This window comes from Camelus bactrianus, chromosome 6 (assembly GCF_048773025.1).
Source record: "Camelus bactrianus isolate YW-2024 breed Bactrian camel chromosome 6, ASM4877302v1, whole genome shotgun sequence".
In the NCBI taxonomy this organism is placed as follows: domain Eukaryota; kingdom Metazoa; phylum Chordata; class Mammalia; order Artiodactyla; family Camelidae; genus Camelus; species Camelus bactrianus.
Genome location: NC_133544.1, coordinates 63,077,205 through 63,096,873, shown reverse-complemented (window position 1 = coordinate 63,096,873; position 19,669 = coordinate 63,077,205). Strand labels below are relative to the sequence as shown.

At 55.9% G+C, this 19,669-nt stretch overlaps 2 protein-coding genes across 8 annotated transcripts in view; both read right to left on the bottom strand.

The window, feature by feature from the left end:
• Nucleotides 1–666: 666 nt before the first annotated feature.
• CDH24 (cadherin 24) lies at nt 667–12,850 on the bottom strand. Its single transcript, XM_074365787.1, has 13 exons — nt 12,695–12,850; nt 10,835–11,139; nt 10,358–10,652; nt 10,045–10,164; nt 9,803–9,970; nt 9,442–9,629; nt 8,851–9,104; nt 7,749–7,885; nt 5,292–5,413; nt 5,101–5,212; nt 4,633–4,881; nt 3,133–4,135; nt 667–3,047 (listed from the first exon to the last, which is right to left on the bottom strand). Exons 2-12 carry the CDS (start codon nt 11,033–11,035, stop codon nt 3,636–3,638), a joined length of 2,346 nt encoding a protein of 781 aa, XP_074221888.1. The 5' UTR covers nt 11,036–11,139; nt 12,695–12,850; the 3' UTR covers nt 667–3,047; nt 3,133–3,635.
• Nucleotides 12,851–13,764: 914 nt separating this feature from the next.
• ACIN1 (apoptotic chromatin condensation inducer 1) overlaps nt 13,765–19,669 on the bottom strand; it is a 29,991-nt gene continuing 24,086 nt past the window's right edge. For 4 of the 7 annotated variants that reach the window (XM_074365782.1, XM_074365784.1, XM_074365785.1 and 1 more), the window contains 10 exons: nt 19,393–19,435; nt 18,356–18,489; nt 18,107–18,259; nt 17,487–17,628; nt 16,990–17,135; nt 16,501–16,608; nt 16,253–16,360; nt 15,703–16,027; nt 15,495–15,595; nt 13,765–14,697 (listed from right to left, as the gene is read on the bottom strand). In XM_074365782.1, the coding sequence (XP_074221883.1) occupies nt 14,371–14,697; nt 15,495–15,595; nt 15,703–16,027; nt 16,253–16,360; nt 16,501–16,608; nt 16,990–17,135; nt 17,487–17,628; nt 18,107–18,259; nt 18,356–18,489; nt 19,393–19,435 (1,587 nt within the window). In that variant the 3' untranslated portion in view covers nt 13,765–14,370. The remainder of the gene's footprint in view (nt 14,698–15,494; nt 15,596–15,702; nt 16,028–16,252; nt 16,361–16,500; nt 16,609–16,989; nt 17,136–17,486; nt 17,629–18,106; nt 18,260–18,355; nt 18,490–19,392; nt 19,436–19,669) is intronic. The other 3 variants (XM_074365783.1, XM_074365781.1, XM_074365780.1) reach the window with 3 other exon arrangements.

Here is a 19,669-nt window from a genome sequence, read left to right as displayed (position 1 = left end):
GCACTCTGTCTATGAAGTGTGTGTGTCTTCCTGAATAATCTACTTTCACTCTACTTTGGCTGGCTCTTGAATTCTTTCCTGCATGAAGCCAAAGACCCTCACTTGGCAGAGCACATCCCGGGGACTCGCCCAAGACCTGGGCCATGGCCATCCTTTCGTGCCCCATTTTCCTGCACCATCTCCAGCCTCTCCTTCCAGAAGCTCCCTCTAGGGCATGAAGAAAAGAGGGAGCTGGCTGTGCCAGTGGGAACTGCTGGCTTAGCACGTTGTCTCCTGCTTCTCCTGTTCCCCTCTGCTCCCCTGTGAGCCCTGACTTGGAGATGCAGGCTGACAGCTCTGGGAGGGACGCCGCCCCACCCTCCCCTCCCCAGGCCAAGTGAGGGAGAAAGCACGGTTGATCTAGGAGATGGGGCCTGAAGGAATGTTCCTGAACTTTCTTTTTCTGTCTCACTCCTAGAGCTTCCAGTCTCAAATGACCAGCACCTTTCCCCTTCCTGGACACCTGTCTTGCCAGCATCCAGCCCAGTCCTGAGCCCCAACCCTGCACCTCAGGCTAAGAATTCCTCTAGGCAGAAGCTGGCCAGACAGAGACCTCCAGGCTCCATCCTTTAGGGGATGATTGGGGTTGGGGGGAGGAAGGGGAGTGTTGCAGAAATGTGCCCAGAACAGCCAAGGTCTGGGAATCTGGCCGGGGGCCTCCACAGCAGCTTTTCATCCTTCACCCACTTCTTAGCCTCAGGGGAGGAGGTGTAGGACTCTGGGAATGATAACCAGAGGTCAGGGACCCCTGGGCCAGCCTAGTACTGGAGGAGCACAGGAGGAAGGGCAACTTTTGCCCAGGGTTCAAGTGTTTGATTGATTCAGGCTTAAGAGGGTGCATCTCCAAATGCAGAGCTGAGTGTGGGTCTGTGTCTCGTTGCAAGTGAGCGATCCAGGAGAGGTGGCCCATGGGCGGCCCCTGTGTGCAGGAACAGGAAACAGGCTGGAAGAGAAAGAGCACCACCTGGGTAAGGAGATGGCCCCTTATCAAGGAGAAAGGGTTTGTCACTTCTTTTGAGAAAATGGTCCAGAATAGAAAGCAGGCAGGGGCAAGGCTCACCCCGCTGGTTCACTACTTCTGCCTCCTCCCACCCCTGAGGTCCCAGAGTGGGAAAAGGCAGGGAGGGAGGGGCAATCCAGACCCTGGGGTTGTCACCTTAACCCAGCCCAAGGCTCCCTGGGAACCACATGCAGCTCACTCCCCTGGAACGCTCTGTGCCCCTCCCCTTCCCTGTAATCAGGGAAAGAGGGTTGAACCCAGATAGAGAGGGCAGAACAGGAGGCAAGCTCCCTCTTTTTTGGCTCCTTCTCTCATCACCTCTCCCCTTCTCTCATCACCTCTCCCCTTCTGTCTCTCTTCTCTTTTCCTTGCCTGTCCTGCCCCTCTTCACTCCTTTTGACAGGTTCTGTCTTTCCAATGGTGAGGTATTTAAGACCAGAGATAAGCCCAAGGGTCTTGATGACAAGCCTGTTTCCCTATGCCCTGTTGTTTTCCTTGGAGTTCAATGAGTTGGGGAAGAGCTCAGGAGGGTGTTAAGGAGGTCTGGGAGAGCAGGCAAAGGCCTACATCCCACTCCAATGCACCCCTCCCTACCCAGGGGCGGCCCATGAGTCAGTCCCTCCTTTTCTCCACTTATTCCTGAAGGTTTGATGCAGACATCAGGGTGAGACCAAAGGGGCAGAGATCTGGCCCATCCTGTCCTGCAAAGGAAGACCTGTCCCTCTGACATCTGCTTGGGGTGCTGCCTCCTAATCGTCTCCCTCATTCCTCTCCCTCAAGGCTCTCGCACAGGCCTTCCGTCATCAGAGCAAGGTCCTTGTTCTCCCACTGCCTGGTTACCCTAATCAAGCAGGTGTGGAAGGCACGAGAAGGCATCTTCCCGTTGGAGCAGACTTCCCCGATGGCCAGCCCCACCCACTTGGAGGGGAAGGTCACAAGGACCTGTCCTGACCCATCTACTTGCGTCCCCAGGAGCCCTGCCTGGAGTCAGGAGGTCTGGGGTGCTAATGCTGGTTGCTGGGTGGACCCCTTCTGTGGGCCAGGAATACACAGTGAGAGATGCTAGTGGCCCTCTGGGTTCCCACCCAGGTTGACTTTGATTCAGCCCCTCAAACAGCAAACAGCCCACCACCCTGGCCCTCTGTCTCCTCCTTTGTGCTCCATGAAGAGTTAAGACCATAGACTGGGGAGAATTAAAGGCGGGGGCAGCAGGCCCAAATGCACTGTGACGGTGCCACCTCACCCTGGCCCATCTGCCCCTTGGTTGGCACCACAGGCTCCAGAAGGCACTGAATTGCCCCCTCTGCTGTCCCCCACCCATATTTTTTCCTACTCTGGAACTTGTCCCTCTTTTCTTAGTCTTTTTTATCTCTTCCTTTTTCAGTACCTCTGCCCACACTTCTCCCCTCCACCCTCCCCTCTGGCCAATCCCCACATCTTAATTTCCTTGGACAGTTTAAGACCAATAGAGAATCCAGAGGTGGTGGGAGTTGGGGGTACAAGTCATTATCTCCTTAGTCCCTGAATGGAATCAACCCAAACCCTCCTCAATTAAAGGGACTTGAAGCCGACTGTCCTCCAAAGGAGAAAGGAAAATGAGCCGGAGGGGATGGGCTTAGGCTTCTCCTCCAGCCCTTTGGCACAGGGAAGCTCTGCACGGACACCTCAGTGCAGGAAAGAAAGCAGGGCTCCAGCTTTACAAAATAAAGTGTTTGTTTATTATGAAATTAGAGATGGAGGCCCCTCCCCTTCCTCCCTCTTTCCCCTTCCCCAGCTGCCTCCCTCTTTCCTTCCCCACCCCTCCCCCTGGGGCCTGGGAAGCACACAAGACAATGCCCAGAGCTGGGATGCCCAGGGCTGGCTGACAGCTGGGCAGAGCTCCAGGGAGGCGGCCACGTTGCAGGGCTGGAGCTCTCGCTCTGGGAGGTGGGCTGGCTCCCTCTCTCTGCTGGAGGCCAGTGGAGCCAGGATGAGGCCATGAGTGATGGATGGAACCATGCGGGCAGGTCTGTAAAGACAGGAGAGACCGAGTCAGAAGCAGCAAGTAGGGGAGGGCTTTTCCCCCCACCCCTACGTCGTCTAGTGGCACTGACCTGGGGCAGAACATCCCCTGCAGGAGGGTGGGCAGCAGTGGCTGGAAGTTTCTCTTGCTTTTGGGATGGACAACGGAAAAAACAAAAAGCCAGTCACAGGGACCCACAGAGAATGTGGGCAGATGTGGGCAGGAGAGACAGAGCACGTGTGTGGGCAAGGGAGACAGAGAGAGCCGTGTGTGACAGATTTAGAATGGGGGAGACAAAAACAGACCCACAGAAAGTGGAATCACAGTGAGAGAACAGAGATTCAGAGTCGGAGCCACACAACCCAGACCCAGACAGAGAAAGCAGCAGAGACAGAGACAGAGACAGAGATCCCTGGAGAGAGACAAACAGACGACTCAGGAGGAGGGCAGTAAGGAGGAGGTTGCCCTGGGAAGTGGGGAGGGGAGGCACGGGGATGGGAGAGGCCTGGGGGCCCCTGGGCTGCTGCTGCCTGCCTGGACCCCGGGGGCTCACTCAGAGGGCCTGTGCGGCCGCGGGCAGGGCCAGGCCGGCTCTCAGGGGGCCGGGGGCTCCTTGGCCCCGTACAGCTCGGCCAGGGTGCGGAAGAGCGGCCCCCAGTCGTCCAGCGGCTCAGTGGGGCCCGGGGCGCCGCCGATCTCGCTGCCGGAGCCCAGGGAGCTGAGGGAGCCGCAGGAGGAGCCGCGGCCCTCGTAGCCGTACACCTGCACCGAGTCGTAGGGCGGCACGCTGGGGTCGTCGTCCGCCTCGCGCAGCCGCAGCGCCAGCAGCTGCGCCACGTCGGCGGGGCCGGGAGGCCGAGGCTGGCGCGGCGCCCGGGCCCAGGGTAGCACGTCGCGGCGCGTGGCCGGCCCGGGCGCCGGCGGGGCCGCCCCGTCGGGGTTCTGCAGGGCACTGATGTCGAAGGCCTCCGTGTCCTCCTCGCCGCCGCCCTCGTCGTCGTAGGTGATGATGTTCTCTCGCACGTCCTCCTCTTCCAGCACCATCAGCGCTTCCTGCTTCTGGCGCCGCAGGGCCACGAAGAGCACCACCAAAGCTGAGGGAGAGGCGCGCACTAGTCGGTGAGCCGGCAGGGCGCGGAACCGGGGGGCCCGGTTCCAGATAGAAAGGTCTAGGGGTGGGAAGCCCTAGATTTGACATCTGGCAAACCTCCTTTGAATCCTGACTTCAACCCTATACTTGCTGTGTGACTATATAAAGTTGCTTAACTTCTCTGAACCTCTTTAGTCGTTAGATTGCTTGGGTGGAAAATAGGAGAAACATATTTACCCCTTAGAATTGTTGAGAGGATGAAATGAACCAGAGTCAGGGCTCAATAAACAGCTTTTATGGTTCGTTATTATCGTTACAGATCGGAGGGTCAGGGATATGAGGCCAGAGCTTTTCTCTCGGATGCATCAGGCAAGGGAAATCCAAGCATGAGGGTTCCTTCAATACCTAGGGTGGATTTCCCTACGTCCAGGGTCCTGGCTCCTCTCCACACCCTCTGCAGGCCTAGACCCCACATCTAAGTCCCGCTGTGGCCTGACTCACCAAGCAGGGTGCCCACACAGGTGATGATGGCAAGCAGGGCCCCGGTGCTGAGCCCGGTGGGTGAGAGCTGAGCCTCGGGCCGGCAGGATGCCACGGAGCCATCGGGTCGGCAGCGGCACACGCTGACAGTCACTGTGGCAGTGCTGCTCAGTGCCGGCTGCCCCCAGTCCCACAGCTCTATGGGAACCAGGTAGGGGGCCTGGCGGGGTGGAGCGGGGCGAGAGGGCAGCAGGAGGCTGGCAGAGCCATCTGTGGGAGACGAAGGTGTTGGGGCATCTCCTGGGACACCTTCCAGTAGGGTTGGTGCAGCCCAGGGAGACGGCTTGCCATGGGGAAGTTTTGCCAAGAGCAAATCCACATCTATGTTCTGTTGGGTGGAAGGCCCAGGTAGGTGGGCAGGGCTGGGGGTGCTGGAGGAGGAGAGGACAGGGGAGGCAGGCATGAGCATGGTTGCAGAAGGCCACCCACCTCGGTTGTCCCTGATAGTAAAGTTGGCATCAGGGCCCAGAGGACCTTGAAGGGAAACACGACTACTGTTGCCAACTTCATCTCTGTCCAGAGCCCGGATGACCTGAATCAGCTGAAGGGAAGGAGAGGCCTTGTAGGGAGTGGGCAGCTGGAGGTCTTGAGGCCCCAAGCCCTCTGCCTCAGCAGCTCACCTGGCCGGGGGCTGCAGAATCACACACAAAGGTGTCGTAGGGCTCAGCCAGCTGGGGAGCGTTGTCATTCTCATCCAGGGTCTGGATGGCCACCTGCACCCGGGAGGCCTGTGCGGAGCTGTCTGAAGCCAGAACATGAACACATACACCCCGCATGAGCACACACAACGCAGTTACACACCACATATGTGGTGTGTTGGCATGGGTGCCACATGCAGCACACAGCATGCAAGTGCCACACATGAGGTATGCGTGCAATATGCAAGTAGCAAACAGTGGTGTGAAATGAATGGAACAAATGCATACAACAACCATGTGGTACCCAAGATATGTGCAAATCACCATATATATTCAACAAGAGTGTACATCTGTAATAACCCACATGCAGGGCACACGCACCATAAGTGAAAGGTAGACTGAGGATGCATACTGGATGCACGCAGACAATAGCCATGAAAGATACAAACACATCCATACCATATTTGATGTACACTCAGCATTTAAAACAAATGCAACATACATGAAGTAGATGTGTGATATATACAGTGAATGCAGTATCACCACCCCCCAGGACCCAGAGAATGCATTTTCACTCAGTAGGACGGACATACACACACAGACACACACACATGTGTCCCATGAGAGGTCTGGGAGGCTGTGGGGTAGCAATGAGTTATCACTTAGAGTTGACCTTGGGGAGGGAGGAACTGCGTGATACTCAGGTGCAGAGTTGGGCCAGCCTGGGCACCACAGTCAGACACAGGCCCCCTCATCATCGAGTGGCTCTTCACCATTACCCTGCCTTGCTCCTCACTGCCAAGGACATCCAAGAGGGAATGGAAAGTGTGTATCCCTGCCCACCCTGGTGCTTATCTCTCCTAGGCTAAGCCTCTGGGTTCCTTTAGTCTTTCCCCCAAATCAGGGGAGAGATGGCTGACTCTGGGGAAGGGGCTGAGGAGTGGGCTGCCTGGCTAAAGGGTCTGGGATACCCTGAGACAGGACAGGGCTGGAGTCCATTCCCTTGCTGCAGTAAGGGCCCAGGGCCTGCTAGTTGATATCAGGGCTTGCAGGGGAGGGGAGCAGGATTTGGCAGGTGAGAAGACAGTGAGGGGAACACACACACACACACACACACACACACACACACACACACACACACAGAGGGAGCCACAAACACTGTATATACACATATACACACACAGGGACCTTCACACGAACAGACTCACATGCACTGCCACGTAACGCACAGCTATATGGACATAAACATAAACCTACCCACATGCAGTTCAACACATATGAGAGGCAGTGTGGTGGAGGAGACAGCAGCTCAGACTCTGCAGCCTGACTGGGACTGATGGCCTCACCACTTAACGTCTGTGTGACCTTGGGAAGTTACTTAACTTGTCTTTGCCTGAGTTCCTTCCTTTTAAAATGGGGAAATACTCGTACCTCCCTCATAAAGTTGTGGTGATGATTAAATGAATTAATCTCTATTTGACACTTAGAACAGTGTCTGGTACACAATAAGTAGTAGATTATTATCATCCATCCACGAACACTCACATACACAAAACTGTCTGTATACAGTTACTTGTACCTATCACTGTACACATCCATTTACACATATACACAAATAATATAATTCTAAGCACTCAACTATATACATATATATATCCAGTTATAGATATATACTCACAGGTACATGTGTATGTATTTTTCACACACATGGAACCACACACATGCATGTACACACCCACATGTACATACATGTATAGCTCTCCACTGACATACAAAAATATGTATGCACACAGTGACAGCTGCCATGGGCGGGACACGGATAGTAAATGTAGGAGACCCTGGGCTGTGAGCAGGGGTGGTAGGGGAGGTTCACAGAAGGGAGGGAGATCTCCCTGCCTCTAAGGGCCACTGCTGCCCAGAAGCAGCTGAACCACACTGCTGGTGACTGGTGACTGCTGGGCAGCAGGCCCGGCTGGTCCCTCTCCCCTCCCTTGAGAGCTCCCAGCAGGGCTTCCCTGGGAGAGGCTGCTGGGGCCCCCCAGTCAGCTCCCAGGAGAGGGGCCCAGCCCTGTCCTGCCACCCCATTCAGCCTAAAGCAGAGAGAAGGCAAGGCAGGGTCTCCCAAGGTGTAGGGTGGGGTTCATTAGGGACTGGGAGCTATTTGAGGTTAGGTTTCTTTCTGGGTTGGGGAAAGTCAGGTCTGGGAGCAAATTTCAGGTGAGGGGAAATGCTCAGGAGGACCCACTGTGCCCAGGCCAGCCCAGGGGATCAGGAGGCCTGCCTGCCTGGGGGTGGTGGTCCAGGCTGGGGACCCACTGGCTGTCCACTGGTGAGGGTGCATGGCACTAATGCCCTTCCCCACCCCCATACTCAGGGATGGTCCCTCTGCCCAGAGGCTGCTGCCTTCTCCCCACCCCCTGAGGGCCCAGGACTCCTCACCGAGCTCTGTGGCCAGCACTGTGAGGTTGTGCCAGACACGAGCCTCACGGTCCAGGGGCGCTGCGGTGCGGATGGTGCCGTCTTCAGGCTCGATGGAGAAGCAGCGCTCTGGGTCCGAGTGAGGGACGATGGAGTATCTGGGGAGATGGACCCTGGCTTGGGGCTGCTCTGGGGCAGGGCCTGCGCTCACGGCTACCCCTCCCTCCCTTCTGTTTGCCTTGCTGGGCCTCATGGCTCATCTGGGCAGAGGACCCGAGCTCACTGGGCAGTGTCTGCCCTACAAATGCAGGGCTATAATTCACATTAGCATCCCCTCAAGAGACAAATATTCCTGAGGAGTCATCAACATTAAACACCTGACACCCAAGAGACTGGGTTTCATGGAGGTGCGGGGAGAAAGACAGAAAGAGGTGGACGCAAGGTAAACACTGCCTGTCTTTTGGACTTCTGGGCTCTGTTCTGGGGATCAGGGACCTGAGTTCTAGCCCTGCCCTGTCCCAGACCAGCTGTGTGACCTTGGGTAAATCTTTTAGCCTGTTTCCTCAACTATGAGATGGGAACAACACCAGCACTTCCCTCAGTGCTGTGACAGGGATGCTGGTGGGGGAGGTGGAAAGAGTGGTCAAGAAGACGCTGACAAGTCGGGATTTGAATCCAAGTGTTCCTACGTACTGACTGTGCAACCTTGGGAGAGTTACTCAATCTCTCAGGGCACAGCCTCTGAATCAAATGGTAATGATAAAGACTACTACACAGGCTGTTGCAAGAATGAAATGTTATCAAGCGGGTAAAATGTGAAGTATTGAGGGCATGATCAATAACTATAGCCATCAATTAATCCACTGCACTCATCAGATGAGATTCCACTCACTGCCACTGGGAGGTGCAACTATCATCCACCCAGAGAGAAGGGTGGAGAATCCCTCAATGGTTAGCCAGGTCCTCCAACCCTCCCCTGGCCCACAGGCCTGCAGGAGGGGAGACCCCTGCTAGGAGGGGAGTGTGATTTGCAGTAAAAGGGGTACATCCTTGGGTGGGAATAGCCTCCTGCTGGGCCCTTTCCTGGAGGCCTGGCCCTGCCCCCGCCCACACCTCAGCTCACCTGATTGGGCTGGCAGGGGAGTCCAGGTCAGCAGCTGACACCTGGCCCACCAGGGTCCCGGGAGCCTTGTTCTCAGATACTGTCAGGTGGTAGGCAGCCTGGGTGAAGGCAGGGGGCTCTGGGGCGTCCTGCACAGTCACGCTCACGGAGGCCACATCCTTGAAGGGCCCTCGCCGTAGGTAGGCTGGGTCGATGAGTGTGTTGGTGGCCTCCACACGGAAGGAGTAGGAGCGACGGGTCTCGAAGTCTAGGGGCTAAAGTGAGGGAGATGGAGTGACTGAGGCATGTAGAAACCAGGGGGGTGGGCACCAGAGGGGCAGTGACTTTGGTGGTTGAGGTGGGGAGCGGGTACATATTACTCGGTCAGAACTCTAGGTCTGCCCCCAGCTCCATCACAGATTTGCTCTATGCAAAGTCCTGAGCCAGTCACTCCCCTGTCCTGGGCCCCAGGCCCTCATCTGAAAGATGAGGAGATGACCATGACCTCTAAGCTCCAACACATGGATCCAGGTCTGTTCTAGACCAGTTAGAAGCATGTCTTGTAGCACATGGTATGAGTGGGTCTGCAGCATTAGCAGACAGGAGGCTAACCTTGCGGACAGTGAGGAGCCCATCTCGACCCTGGGAGTCTGTGCTGATGCTGAAGGCCTCGGACCCCTCCCCGTCCAGGATGCTGTAGGCCATGAGGGCGTTGTCCCCCAGGTCTGGGTCCTGGGCCCGCAGCCGGCCCACCAGGGTGCCCGGCCCAGCGGTCTCCACCACGGAGAACTGGTACAGGCCTTGGGGTGGATGGAGAGAGACGTTCTTAGAGAGGTCCTCAGCTCTCCTCCCTCCCCCAGCTCCTCCTTCTCCCAGGCCTGGCTGGGGGAGGGGTGGGGAGGGCAGCCTTCTCCTGAGGCTGTAGGGATGGGGTGGTCAAAGGATGGCTTAGGCAGCAGCACTGGCCCCTTACTCTGAGGGAACTTGGGGGGGTTGTCGTTGACATCGCTGAGGGTGACCGTCACTGTAGTGCTGCCCGACAGCCCCCCCATGTGGCCGCCCATGTCCTTGGCCTGAATCACCACCAAGAACTCCTCCTGTGTCTCACGGTCCATGTTGGGGATGGCGGTCCGCACCACTCCTAGGGAGAGAGGATGGGTCAGGGGGTGCCTGTTCCCACGGCTGCCCCACTCATCTCCTGGGCTCTATTCTCACCAGTCTGGGGGTCCACAGAGAAGAAAGGCAGTCCATCCAGCACGGTGTACACCAGCTTGGCGCTGTTCCCATAGCTGGGGTCATCGGCATCGTGGGCGGTCACCTGGATCACTGATGTCCCTGTGGGGGATTCCCGGCACCCCACTCAGCAAGGGGCAGAGTCGAGTGGGGAAGAACAGCAGATGAGGGGGACCCAGACGTAAATGGGGCTGAATTGAAGGAGGTAGGTTCTGAGGCAGAAAGCAGTGGGGGGAAGAGAGGTGACGGCAAGCTAGGAGATGGGATCTGGAGCATCCAGACTTGGGGTACTCACCAACGTTGGACATCTCGGGCACTGTGGCGTGGTAGGGCCCGAGGGGAAAGATGGGAGGATTGTCATTGATGTCTTGCACCTTGATGATGAACTCTGATGGGGGCTCCAGGGGTCGGTTCGAGGCTCGGTCTACGGCTTGGGCCAGTAGCACATACTGTGCCTTCTCTTCCCGGTCCAGGCTCTTGGTGACATGGATATTGCCTGTGGCCTCGTCAATCACAAACACGGTGCCTGCTCCCTCTCCGGTCAGCAGGTACTTGGTGCGGCCCTCGCCCCTGTCCACATCCGAGTGCAGCTGTAAGGGTCAGGGGAAGATGGCAGCGGGTTCCAAGCACAGGGACAGAAAGGTAAGGAGTCTAAGTCTAGGACTGGGTGGAGTGCTGGGAGTCCTGAGGGACCAAGGTCATTGCAGAAGTGATGAAGCTGGAGCGCAGGGCCTTGAGAGTCAGGGTAGACACGGGAAGGGTTGATCCTTACCTTGCCAATAAGGACAGGCTCTGGTCCAGCATATTCCTCAATGACAAAGAACTGATTCCACACCCAGCTCCTTCGGGTCCGAAGCAGTGCTGGTCCTGGGGCCCCCCGGGACCCTGCCCAAGCCCGGGCTGGGGCTGCCAGGCGCCCCATGCAGCCCCAGCCACCCAACCAGGCCAGCAGGAGCCTCACCAGGCCCCACATGTTTGGGCTCCAGCCCGGGCTCTGTTTACTGACCCCAGAGGCTGAGGCATGAGCTGGCTGGGGCAGAGAGGCAGATGCGTTGTGGTTACCCCATGGATCCACACCTGTAGGACAGGTAGCTGTTCAGGATCAAATCAAGGAAACCCTTAATGGCCACCCTCCCCCAAAGTTAGATGTTGAAGACCAGACCTCCAAGGAACCAGACACCCCACTGCCCAGAACCCAGACTAAGACAGAGAGCAGACAGTCTGAGCTTTCCCTCCACCCAGGCCCTGCCTGTATTCACCTCCAGCCCTCCAAGCTGATAAATCTCTGGCTAGTCAACTCTGAGTAGAGAAGCTTGGAAAGAAAATAAGAGAGGGGATAATGGGAGGGCTTGGAACCCCAAATCTGGCCCCTTCCTCCCAGGGTGGGCATACAGCTGGGGCTGGAGGAGATGGGGGCTACCAGGGAAAGGAACTTAAAATCCAGGGGTTGGGATTCATGGAGGTGTGGTCTCAGGGTGACTAGGGTCAGGATGGGATGACAAGGAGTGCAGCCTAAGACAGGGCTGAGAGCCTGAGAAAGTCCCTCCTCCACGGGGAACCCCGCCTCTCCAGAACCTGCCCCCAGAACACTGCTAGCTGAAGTCCTTGAAGGGGGATTGGGCTCATGAGGCAGAATGGGGGGGGGGAGGCAGAGCTGAAAAAAGAGGGGCAGTAGAAGCCAGGAGACTGGGGAGGGGGAGCAGAGGCAGACCCATAGGCCAGAGACACAATGTGATTGAGGGTGAGACCAAGACTCAGGGACTGTCCGCTGAGACAGAGACAGAATGGCAGCAAGAGAAAGGAGGAAAGAAATCAAAAGAGGCAGCGCAGAAGTCTGAAAGGCAGAGAGGAGTCACAGGTATCAAGCTTGGGAATGGGTGGGAGGCTGGCAGGGGGACTTGCGGTATGTGTGCTGGGCAGAAATGGGCTGCTTCGGCTGCAAGGGTCAGAGCAGGCCGCCCCGGCGCGGAACTTCATTCTGGGAGAGGGAGCAGCCAGGAGGGGCTGCAGGAAGGAAGCTAGAGAGAGGACTCTTCCCACCGCTGTCTCCTCCCTCTCCTCCTAGAGGGGACCCCTCAGGTGGCTGTGGCTGCGCCCCTCCTCCTCCAGAGCAGACACACACCTGACAGTCTTTTCCTTCCCGATGTAAGAGGGAAGCCGGAGGGAAGCCGGGGACCAGAGAGGGAGGCGGGACGAGGAGAAGGAAAGGGATAGAGGAGTGGGAAACAGGAGGTGAGGAGAGGGAAGGAACCGAGGAAGGCAAGGCGAGCGGGCAAAGGAAAAGACAGAAAAGGAGAGAAAGGTAAAGGAAGAAAACGGCAAAGAGGAAGAGGAGATGAGAAAAGACAGGGCAAGAGAGAGGAAAAAGGGTTGGGAGACAAGCAGGAAGGGGCAGAGAAGGCAAACAGGCGGAGAGAAGGCAGGGTGAAGAAAAATCGAGGGAGAGGAAAATGGGGAAAAGAGGAAGAGAGGTGCGAGGGAAGAAGGGAAAGCGATAGAGCGCGGGAGAAGGGAGCCGGCAGTGGGCTCCCAGACGCGGAGCGCACCGCTCGGAAGACACCCGCAGGCTGCGGGCCCCCCTGCTGCCCCTCCGCGGATCCCCGACCGCGGGCTCCAGGGCGGGCGCCCTTACCTGGCAGTGCCGAGGGGCCCAGCCCGGCGGGGAGCGCCCCCGCCCGCCCCCGTCGCCGGGTCCCGGGGGCGCAGCCCCGAGCCGATCGGAGCGGGCGCCGCGGCTCCGCTGCAGGTCTGAGCGGCCCCGGCGAGAACAAGGGAGCGAGACGGAGGGGGCGGGGGAAGGAGGCTCCGCCTGCGGAGGAGCGAGGCGGCTCCGCGCCGCGCGGGAGAGGAGAGCCCAGCCTCCGACCCTCCCCGGCCAGTCCGGGCCGCGCGGCGGGGGCGGGGGCGGTGCCTGGTGCCCGCCCCCTCGGCGCTGCCGGGCCGCCGGGCGCATACAGATGCGGAGCCCCTCCCGGGCCGGGCCCGCAGGGCCCGGAGGGGCACCCGGGCGGGAGGGCGTCCGGGCCACGGCGCCAGGCCGTTTCCGAAGAGCCGGCGGGGAGGGCGCACCCGCACGCCCCCCACAGCGGGGCGAAAGGCGAGCGCGCCGTGAGGTGGGGACTCAGGAGCCCACTGCGGAGGCCCGGCTCCGCGCTCCCGGACCGGCCTTGAGGGCTGCTGTGTACCCCGGCTGTGAGGCGGCCCCGTTCTGGGAGCCCGTGCAGAGCAGGGTGGCGGGCCTGCTGGGGGCGCTTAAACAAGGCAGCTTGATCCAGGGAGTCCACAGGCTGGGCCCAGGGAACAGGTCAGGGACCGAGGCACATCGGCGGGAGGGCGCCGAGGTGAGGAGCGGAGCCTTTTGGGGAAGCTCATTTACAGGAGCCTACTGAGCGAGCGCCTGCCGCCCCCTGGTGGCAGTTGTGGGAGGCACCTTGAAGGTGGCAAGCAGGTGACCAAATGCCTCTAGTACAGGACCGGGAGCCCTGAAACGGAACTTCCTCTTCCCAGGGGGTCTTTCCCTCTATTCTCGTGAGGAGGATCCACAGGTGCGGTGTGGTTAGAGCCCAGGAAGGGATGGAGGGCGGGAAGCCTCTGCTCCAGGAAGCAGCCTGCCTAAGTGTATGGAATGCAAGCAACGCTGCCACCTCCTCAAAATTTGGCTCTCACCCAGGCCCTGCGCAAGGAAAGCCACTCACACACTAGTTAAAACTAAGTCAGATTTTTATTATTTTCCATAGACCACATCATTTAATAATAAAAAAAATAAAAATAAAAATTGAACAAAAGGAAAAGGTGGATATAAAGTTGAACCGGTGGGCAGGAAGCAGGGGCTGCAGGACAGAAGAGACTGGGAACTGCAGGGGCCCTGGGACTCAGGAGGAGATGCTGATTCAGCTCATAGGTGACCCAGTCCTGGCCCCGGCTGTTCCCAAGAAGAGGGTGCGAGTACCAAAGGAGGTGGTGAGCAGGATGGAGGAAAATGAGAGAGGTTTGGGGCTCCAGGTTGCTCCCCACCTCTGGGCCAACCACCTCTCTCCCTAACCTAGCTCTTCCCTCTCACAGACTTAATGGGAAATGAGACGGAGGAGAGGGCTAGGTCTCAAGAGATAGATTACGGCGGTGGGGGCGAGATGGCCACTGCTCCATTTGGTATGTGGGGACAGGTGGCAGCCATACTTCAGCACTGGGCAAATGGTGTTAAAGACCCCTGGTTCCAGGGTGATGGAGATTGTACCTATCCCTCTGTGGCCTTGAACCCCCCTGGGGCAGGGTGGCAGATGCCTGCAGCTCTCCCTAGTGTTTCCCCAGCTAGCGGCGCCCACCCCGGTCCCGCACCGGCGTGCTCCGACTCCGGCTCCTGCTGTGGCGCTTGGTGTCTCTGCGGTCCCTCTCCCTGCCTCGTTCCCGGTCCCTCTCCCTCTCCCGATCTCTATCCCCCCTGTCCCGCTCCCTGTCCCTCTCTCTCTCCCTGTCCCTCTCTCGGCTGTGCTCTCGCCGCTTCTCCCGCTCCAGCTGTCTGGTCCGTTCCCGCTCGGCCTCCTTCTCCCGTTCCTTCTGCTCTTCCTCTTCCTGCTCCTTTCGCCGCTTCTCCCGCTCCTTGGCCCGTTCAGCCCGCTCGGCCTCCTTCTGAACAATCTGCATCAGGCAGGGAAGGCAGAGAACAGGCATCTCAGCCCCACCTGGTCTCCTATACCCTAGCTTGGGGTCACTGTCAGCTTTGCTGTTATGCAGAAAAGGGGGAGGAGGGTCTCAGCAATCACATCCATCCTTGTCTCAGAGCCCCAAGCCCTCCCAGTTTTCTCCTTTTATGCCCACGACAGGTAGTGGCACCATCCCTGCCTGACCTCTGGTATTTCCCGAGCTACTTAAATGTGAACAAAAATCTCTCTTCTCTTTAGTTGAATAGCATAAGCCAAAAATTCCCAAAAGGTCCATAACAAAGAAACCTAAAAGCAGAGGGGAGAAGAGTATATAGCTCAGTGGTAGAGCCCATGCTTAGCATACATGTGATGTCCTGGGTTCAATGCCCAGAACATCCATTAAAAATAAACAGGCCTAACTACTTCCCCCACAAAATTTAAAAAAAAAAAAAAAAAAAAAAAGGGCAGAAAAATGAATGAGTTTAGAAAACACAAGATTTCTCAGCTAACTAAAGTCAATTTCTGTGAAGCACGGTTGGCACAGCCAGATTCCTGAGACACACACACACAGTTCTGATTTCTGTGTTTACCTCCACCTTCTTGGGTCTGGCTCCTCTGTGGTGTCCTCAACTAACTGGGCCTTAAAGCTGCCTCTTTTGTGATGCTTAATTTCTTCCTTACTATCCTAAACCAATACCTGGGCCTACTCACACTCTAGTCACATGACTCTCCCCCTGCTCGGCCCCCAAGTCTTGATGCAGCTCTGAGCAGGGCAGGAAGGCAGGCACTCACCTGGCTGTCAGTTAGTGGGAGCCAATAGATGCAGGGAGCTGCCTTGGTCTTACGGAAAAGGTCGTCCAGCAGCTTGGCAGGTGGTTCCTCCTGAGCTTTTTCTGAGGTGGAAGAAAGTGAGTCATAAGACCCTGTGTCCCATCCCATTTGGGTCCCTTTCCCACCTTCTAGTGGGTATGCACCCTCCCCCCGCAAGCTAAATAAGTACCTTTCTTCTCACTCTTCTTTTCTTTAGACTTTGCACGTTCCTTGCGGCGGCGGTCACGGGACCGTGAACGGGAACGGGGCCCTTCTCGAACTTTGTCCCGATCCCATTCACGCTCTGATCGAGTTCGCTCCCGCCGCTCCATTTCCCGCTCCCGCTCTGCCCACTGTTCCCGCACCGCCCGCTCCTGCTCCCGCTGCTCTGCCCTGGGGTGCTGTGGTGGCTGGGCTGGGGGCGGGGGCGGGGGGTGCAGCGGCCGTGGTACTCCCTGCTCCTCTGTCTTTGTTTCAGAGGGACGGTCCACCAAGAGGCCTCGGTGATAATCCAGCTGCAGGCAGAGGAGGGACAAGGACAGTCAGGATGGAGATGACATCACTCCCACTGAAGGAGCCCAGGTACCAGTGAACAGATTTTGGAGTCCCATGGTTCAACTAAAGGAACCAAAGGGGAGGGAGAAGGAATCTCAGTGACGACAGGCTTGGCCAGGATCTCAGCTGGAACCTAGCAGATGATAGCCTCCTCTGCCCTCCACCCCCTTCCCTTGGTTTCTTACCTCATCTTGCTCAGCATAGTCAGCACAAAGGAATTTGGGATTGGACTGGGGCCATTTGACCCCATGTAGAGCTGTGCGGGTGGCAACTGCTTCCTCTACTGTTGAATACTAATGGAGGAAGGGAGGAGGCAGAGGGTCACAACAGGCCTTCAATCCCTCCCACTTGCCACAACACCCTCAAACCTGCCCACATTGGTCACAAAAGGAAATACAGGCCATAACCTAGAGAATCAGCTCCTTCCCCTCACCGTTACAAAGCAGTGAGATTTGATCTTGTCGATCCAGAAAGCCTCTTCCACCAGAGTTCCTGTACGCCCCAACAATTCCTTCAGTTGGCCTAAAGTGAAGGGACGAACCTGCCAATGAAAATGGAATTTCAGGATCTTGAAGAAGGCAAGAACAATACTCTTAGAACCAGTTCGAAGATTCCCACACCACTGCGACAGTATAGCTTCAAAGTTTGGGCAAGGCCAGAGAGGTCAGGAACCCTCTAGCACGAATGTGAGAAGAGCAGTTACACTGACTGTGACATCATGGGCCAGGCCCTCTGCAAGACAACCCTGCAGGGTGATACTTTTTTCTCCCCATTTTTCAGATGAGGAGACGGGTCATGAGGTTAAGTAACTCACTCGGAGTCAATTAGTGAGTAACTGGCAGTTCTAGGAGTTGAACCTAAGAAACCTGAGTCTGAAGCTCAGACTCTGAGCCAAGCTGCACTGTGGGAAACAATGACTTACCAAGTTGGAGATGTGGACGATGTTACTGATCTTGCCCCGGGGTGGGGAGGGCACCTGAGCAGTCCGGACTGGGTCATCAATCGTAATGGAAACTCCAGACTTCTGCTGGCTAATGGAACGTCGAGTTAAGGTATCTCCTAAAGTCACTATCAAATAGAGCACATGAATGGTTTTCAGCAGGGCTCAATGCTGGCTCTCTCACCTCCAGCAGAACTTTTAATCCCCTACCAGTAGTCACTCTTCCATCTAAATGTGCTGAGCACCTACACTGTGCAAGGGACTGTCCAGGCTGATCTCCTCATTATGGAGACGCAAAGATTAAACAGATTCCAACCTAGCCCTCAAGTAGCTTGATAACTAGGAGGAGAAGATAAGACAGATGTGTAAAATACTAGAACAGAAGGCAGAAAACATTAAATGCTTTAAAACAGGTCCAAATGAAGTGCTCTGGGAATTCAGGGAGCCGCCCGATATTTCACTCACAATGCTGCACCCACCTTTCTTTACTTCATGCTCCACAGGTGGGGGCAAGGCCACCTCTACAGAGACCTGGGGAGGTACAGGGGCTTCTGCTTCAGGCTCCTTCTCTTCTTCCTCCTCTTCCCTCTGCCCGTTCTCCTGGCCCTCGGCAGGTACCACCTGTAAGGTATCAGATAACGGAGGAATTCTTAAACACCAAACTGGCACAGCCTCTGGATTCCTTGCGGGGAGATTTCATCATTAGCGTCACCTCCACCAGATCCTGGGATTGTTAATGCCTCTAAGTCTGCCATGAGGAAAACTAAAGCAGGAGTTGGCAATTTTTTTTCTGAATAAGGCAAGATATTAAACACTGCAGGCTTTGTGATCATAAAGTTGCAACTATTCAACTCTGACTATAGCACTTAAGTGGTCACAGATGAGAGAAAATGAACTGGTGTTGCTGTATTCTAATAAAACCTTTATTACAGGCAAAAGGTTACAACTGGTAGTCAGCTGACTCCTGCAAGGGCCAATTAACCCAACCCTCAGCACAGATGGGAGATTTCCTTTCTAGGACTCTGCCTTAGCTCCTCACTCAGTTGCCTGCTCTGCACCCATGGCCCCCTCTCCTAACACTGGGGTGCAGGAGGCTTACCTGAGTGACAGTCCGGCATATTTTCAGCCCCTTGTCATGGGTCCCATCGTCACCATTACGCTCTGTCTCATCCTCAGAGATTCGGGAGTCGTCAGCATGAAGATCCACAACAGCCTCCTGCCCCGCCAGGGGTTTGATGTCGGGGATGAGGCTCTGGGACACAGATACCCCCCACCCCGTTACACTGGGCCCATGTCTACTCCCACCTCATGTACCTCATCCTCCCTTCCCCAGCCCCTCCCACCTCACCTTGAGTGATTCGGTGGTGATACTGATGGAAGGTTTCTTCTGTGTGGTGGCTGTGCTGGCTCCCCAACGCCGCTTCCGACCAGGCTGGCCCCCCTCTGTGTCACTGTTTCCAGCTGGCACCCCCTTGGTTGCTGCTGTCCCCAAGAAATAGGACCCCACAGTTAGATGATCTCAGGTCCTCTGCTGGTTCACAACACAATACCCATAGATAGCCTTCGAGACTAGAACTTTAGTAAAAGGTTAACCTAAGGAAATCACATTTGGGGACTGGGGAAATCATGCTTCAGAGTAAACAATAAAAGGCCTAGAGCCACTTCCTGATAGATGAAAACTACTGATCTCTGAAGGCAACATGGGGGAGGTAACTAGGCTGGTGAGCAGTTTAAACTCTCAGTGGCAGAAAATCTAAAGTACTGGGAGGACAGACTGAAGACAACATGGGAATGAGAAAAACAAGACTATGGGATATTAAAATCTAAGTAAAGCTGATTTTAGATCATGGTGTGACTAGTCACACTTTAGGTTAATTTTCACACTACAGACTGATATTTTAAGTCATAAAGATTTATTACATCTTTGTCAGCTTAGAGTTTCTCACTGGGAAAATGTTAAAAATGTTACTGTTTGAGGTGTGGGCACTCTCATTTTCTCAGATGCTCTCTTAGAATAAAGCACAAACTGGTGAGCATTTTATAGGAATCCCTCAAAAACCCACTCCTGGTTCTGAGGGTTCAGATATCTGAAAGAAAAGCAGGGAAGACTAGATAAGAAATGGTGAGACATCTCACAGTGCATCTCATTAGAGTTAAGAAAGAAATGTGACTGGGGAAAAATGACAAGATTGTCTATAAAGTTCTGAATTTCAAAATGGAACCCTACACATGCCAAAAAGATGTATATATGCTGGGTGGAAGTGGTGGGATGGCAGGGGGGGTGACTCATGAATGCCATTGAGAGAGAATGGGAATCTATTTCTCTATGAACTCTGATTTTTATGGTATTCTGGACTTTTATCAGGGATATGGGGCTAGACTTACAGACAACGGAGATCTTCCTCTTGAATGATTTGGGCAGCGAGCTCTGTATAGAGAAGAAAAGGGGGGAAAAAAAAGAGAAAGAGACACACCCCACAGAGAGGGGGGAAGGAGGTTAGATGGGGCAGTCTTAGCACAGGCTCCAAAGACACAGAGAGAAAGACACAGAGACAGACAGAGACCAAAACAGAAGCGGCAAACGGCAAAAACGAAGCAGAATCAATGCAAGTTAGAGAAAAAAATAAAACCAAACATCACAGCAGGGAAAAGTCATCTAGTC

Bases quoted from the DNA above. Each gene is read 5' to 3' on its own strand.
- CDH24 (XM_074365787.1), bottom strand. From the start codon at position 11,035: ATGTGGGGCCTGGTGAGGCTCCTGCTGGCCTGGTTGGGTGGCTGGGGC. The intron at 10,165-10,357 runs GTGAGTACCCCA...AATCCCCCACAG, and splicing joins GCCCGAGATGTCCAACGTTG to GGACATCAGTGATCCAGGTG. The intron at 9,971-10,044 runs GTGAGAATAGAG...CTCTCTCCCTAG, and splicing joins CTCTGTGGACCCCCAGACTG to GAGTGGTGCGGACCGCCATC.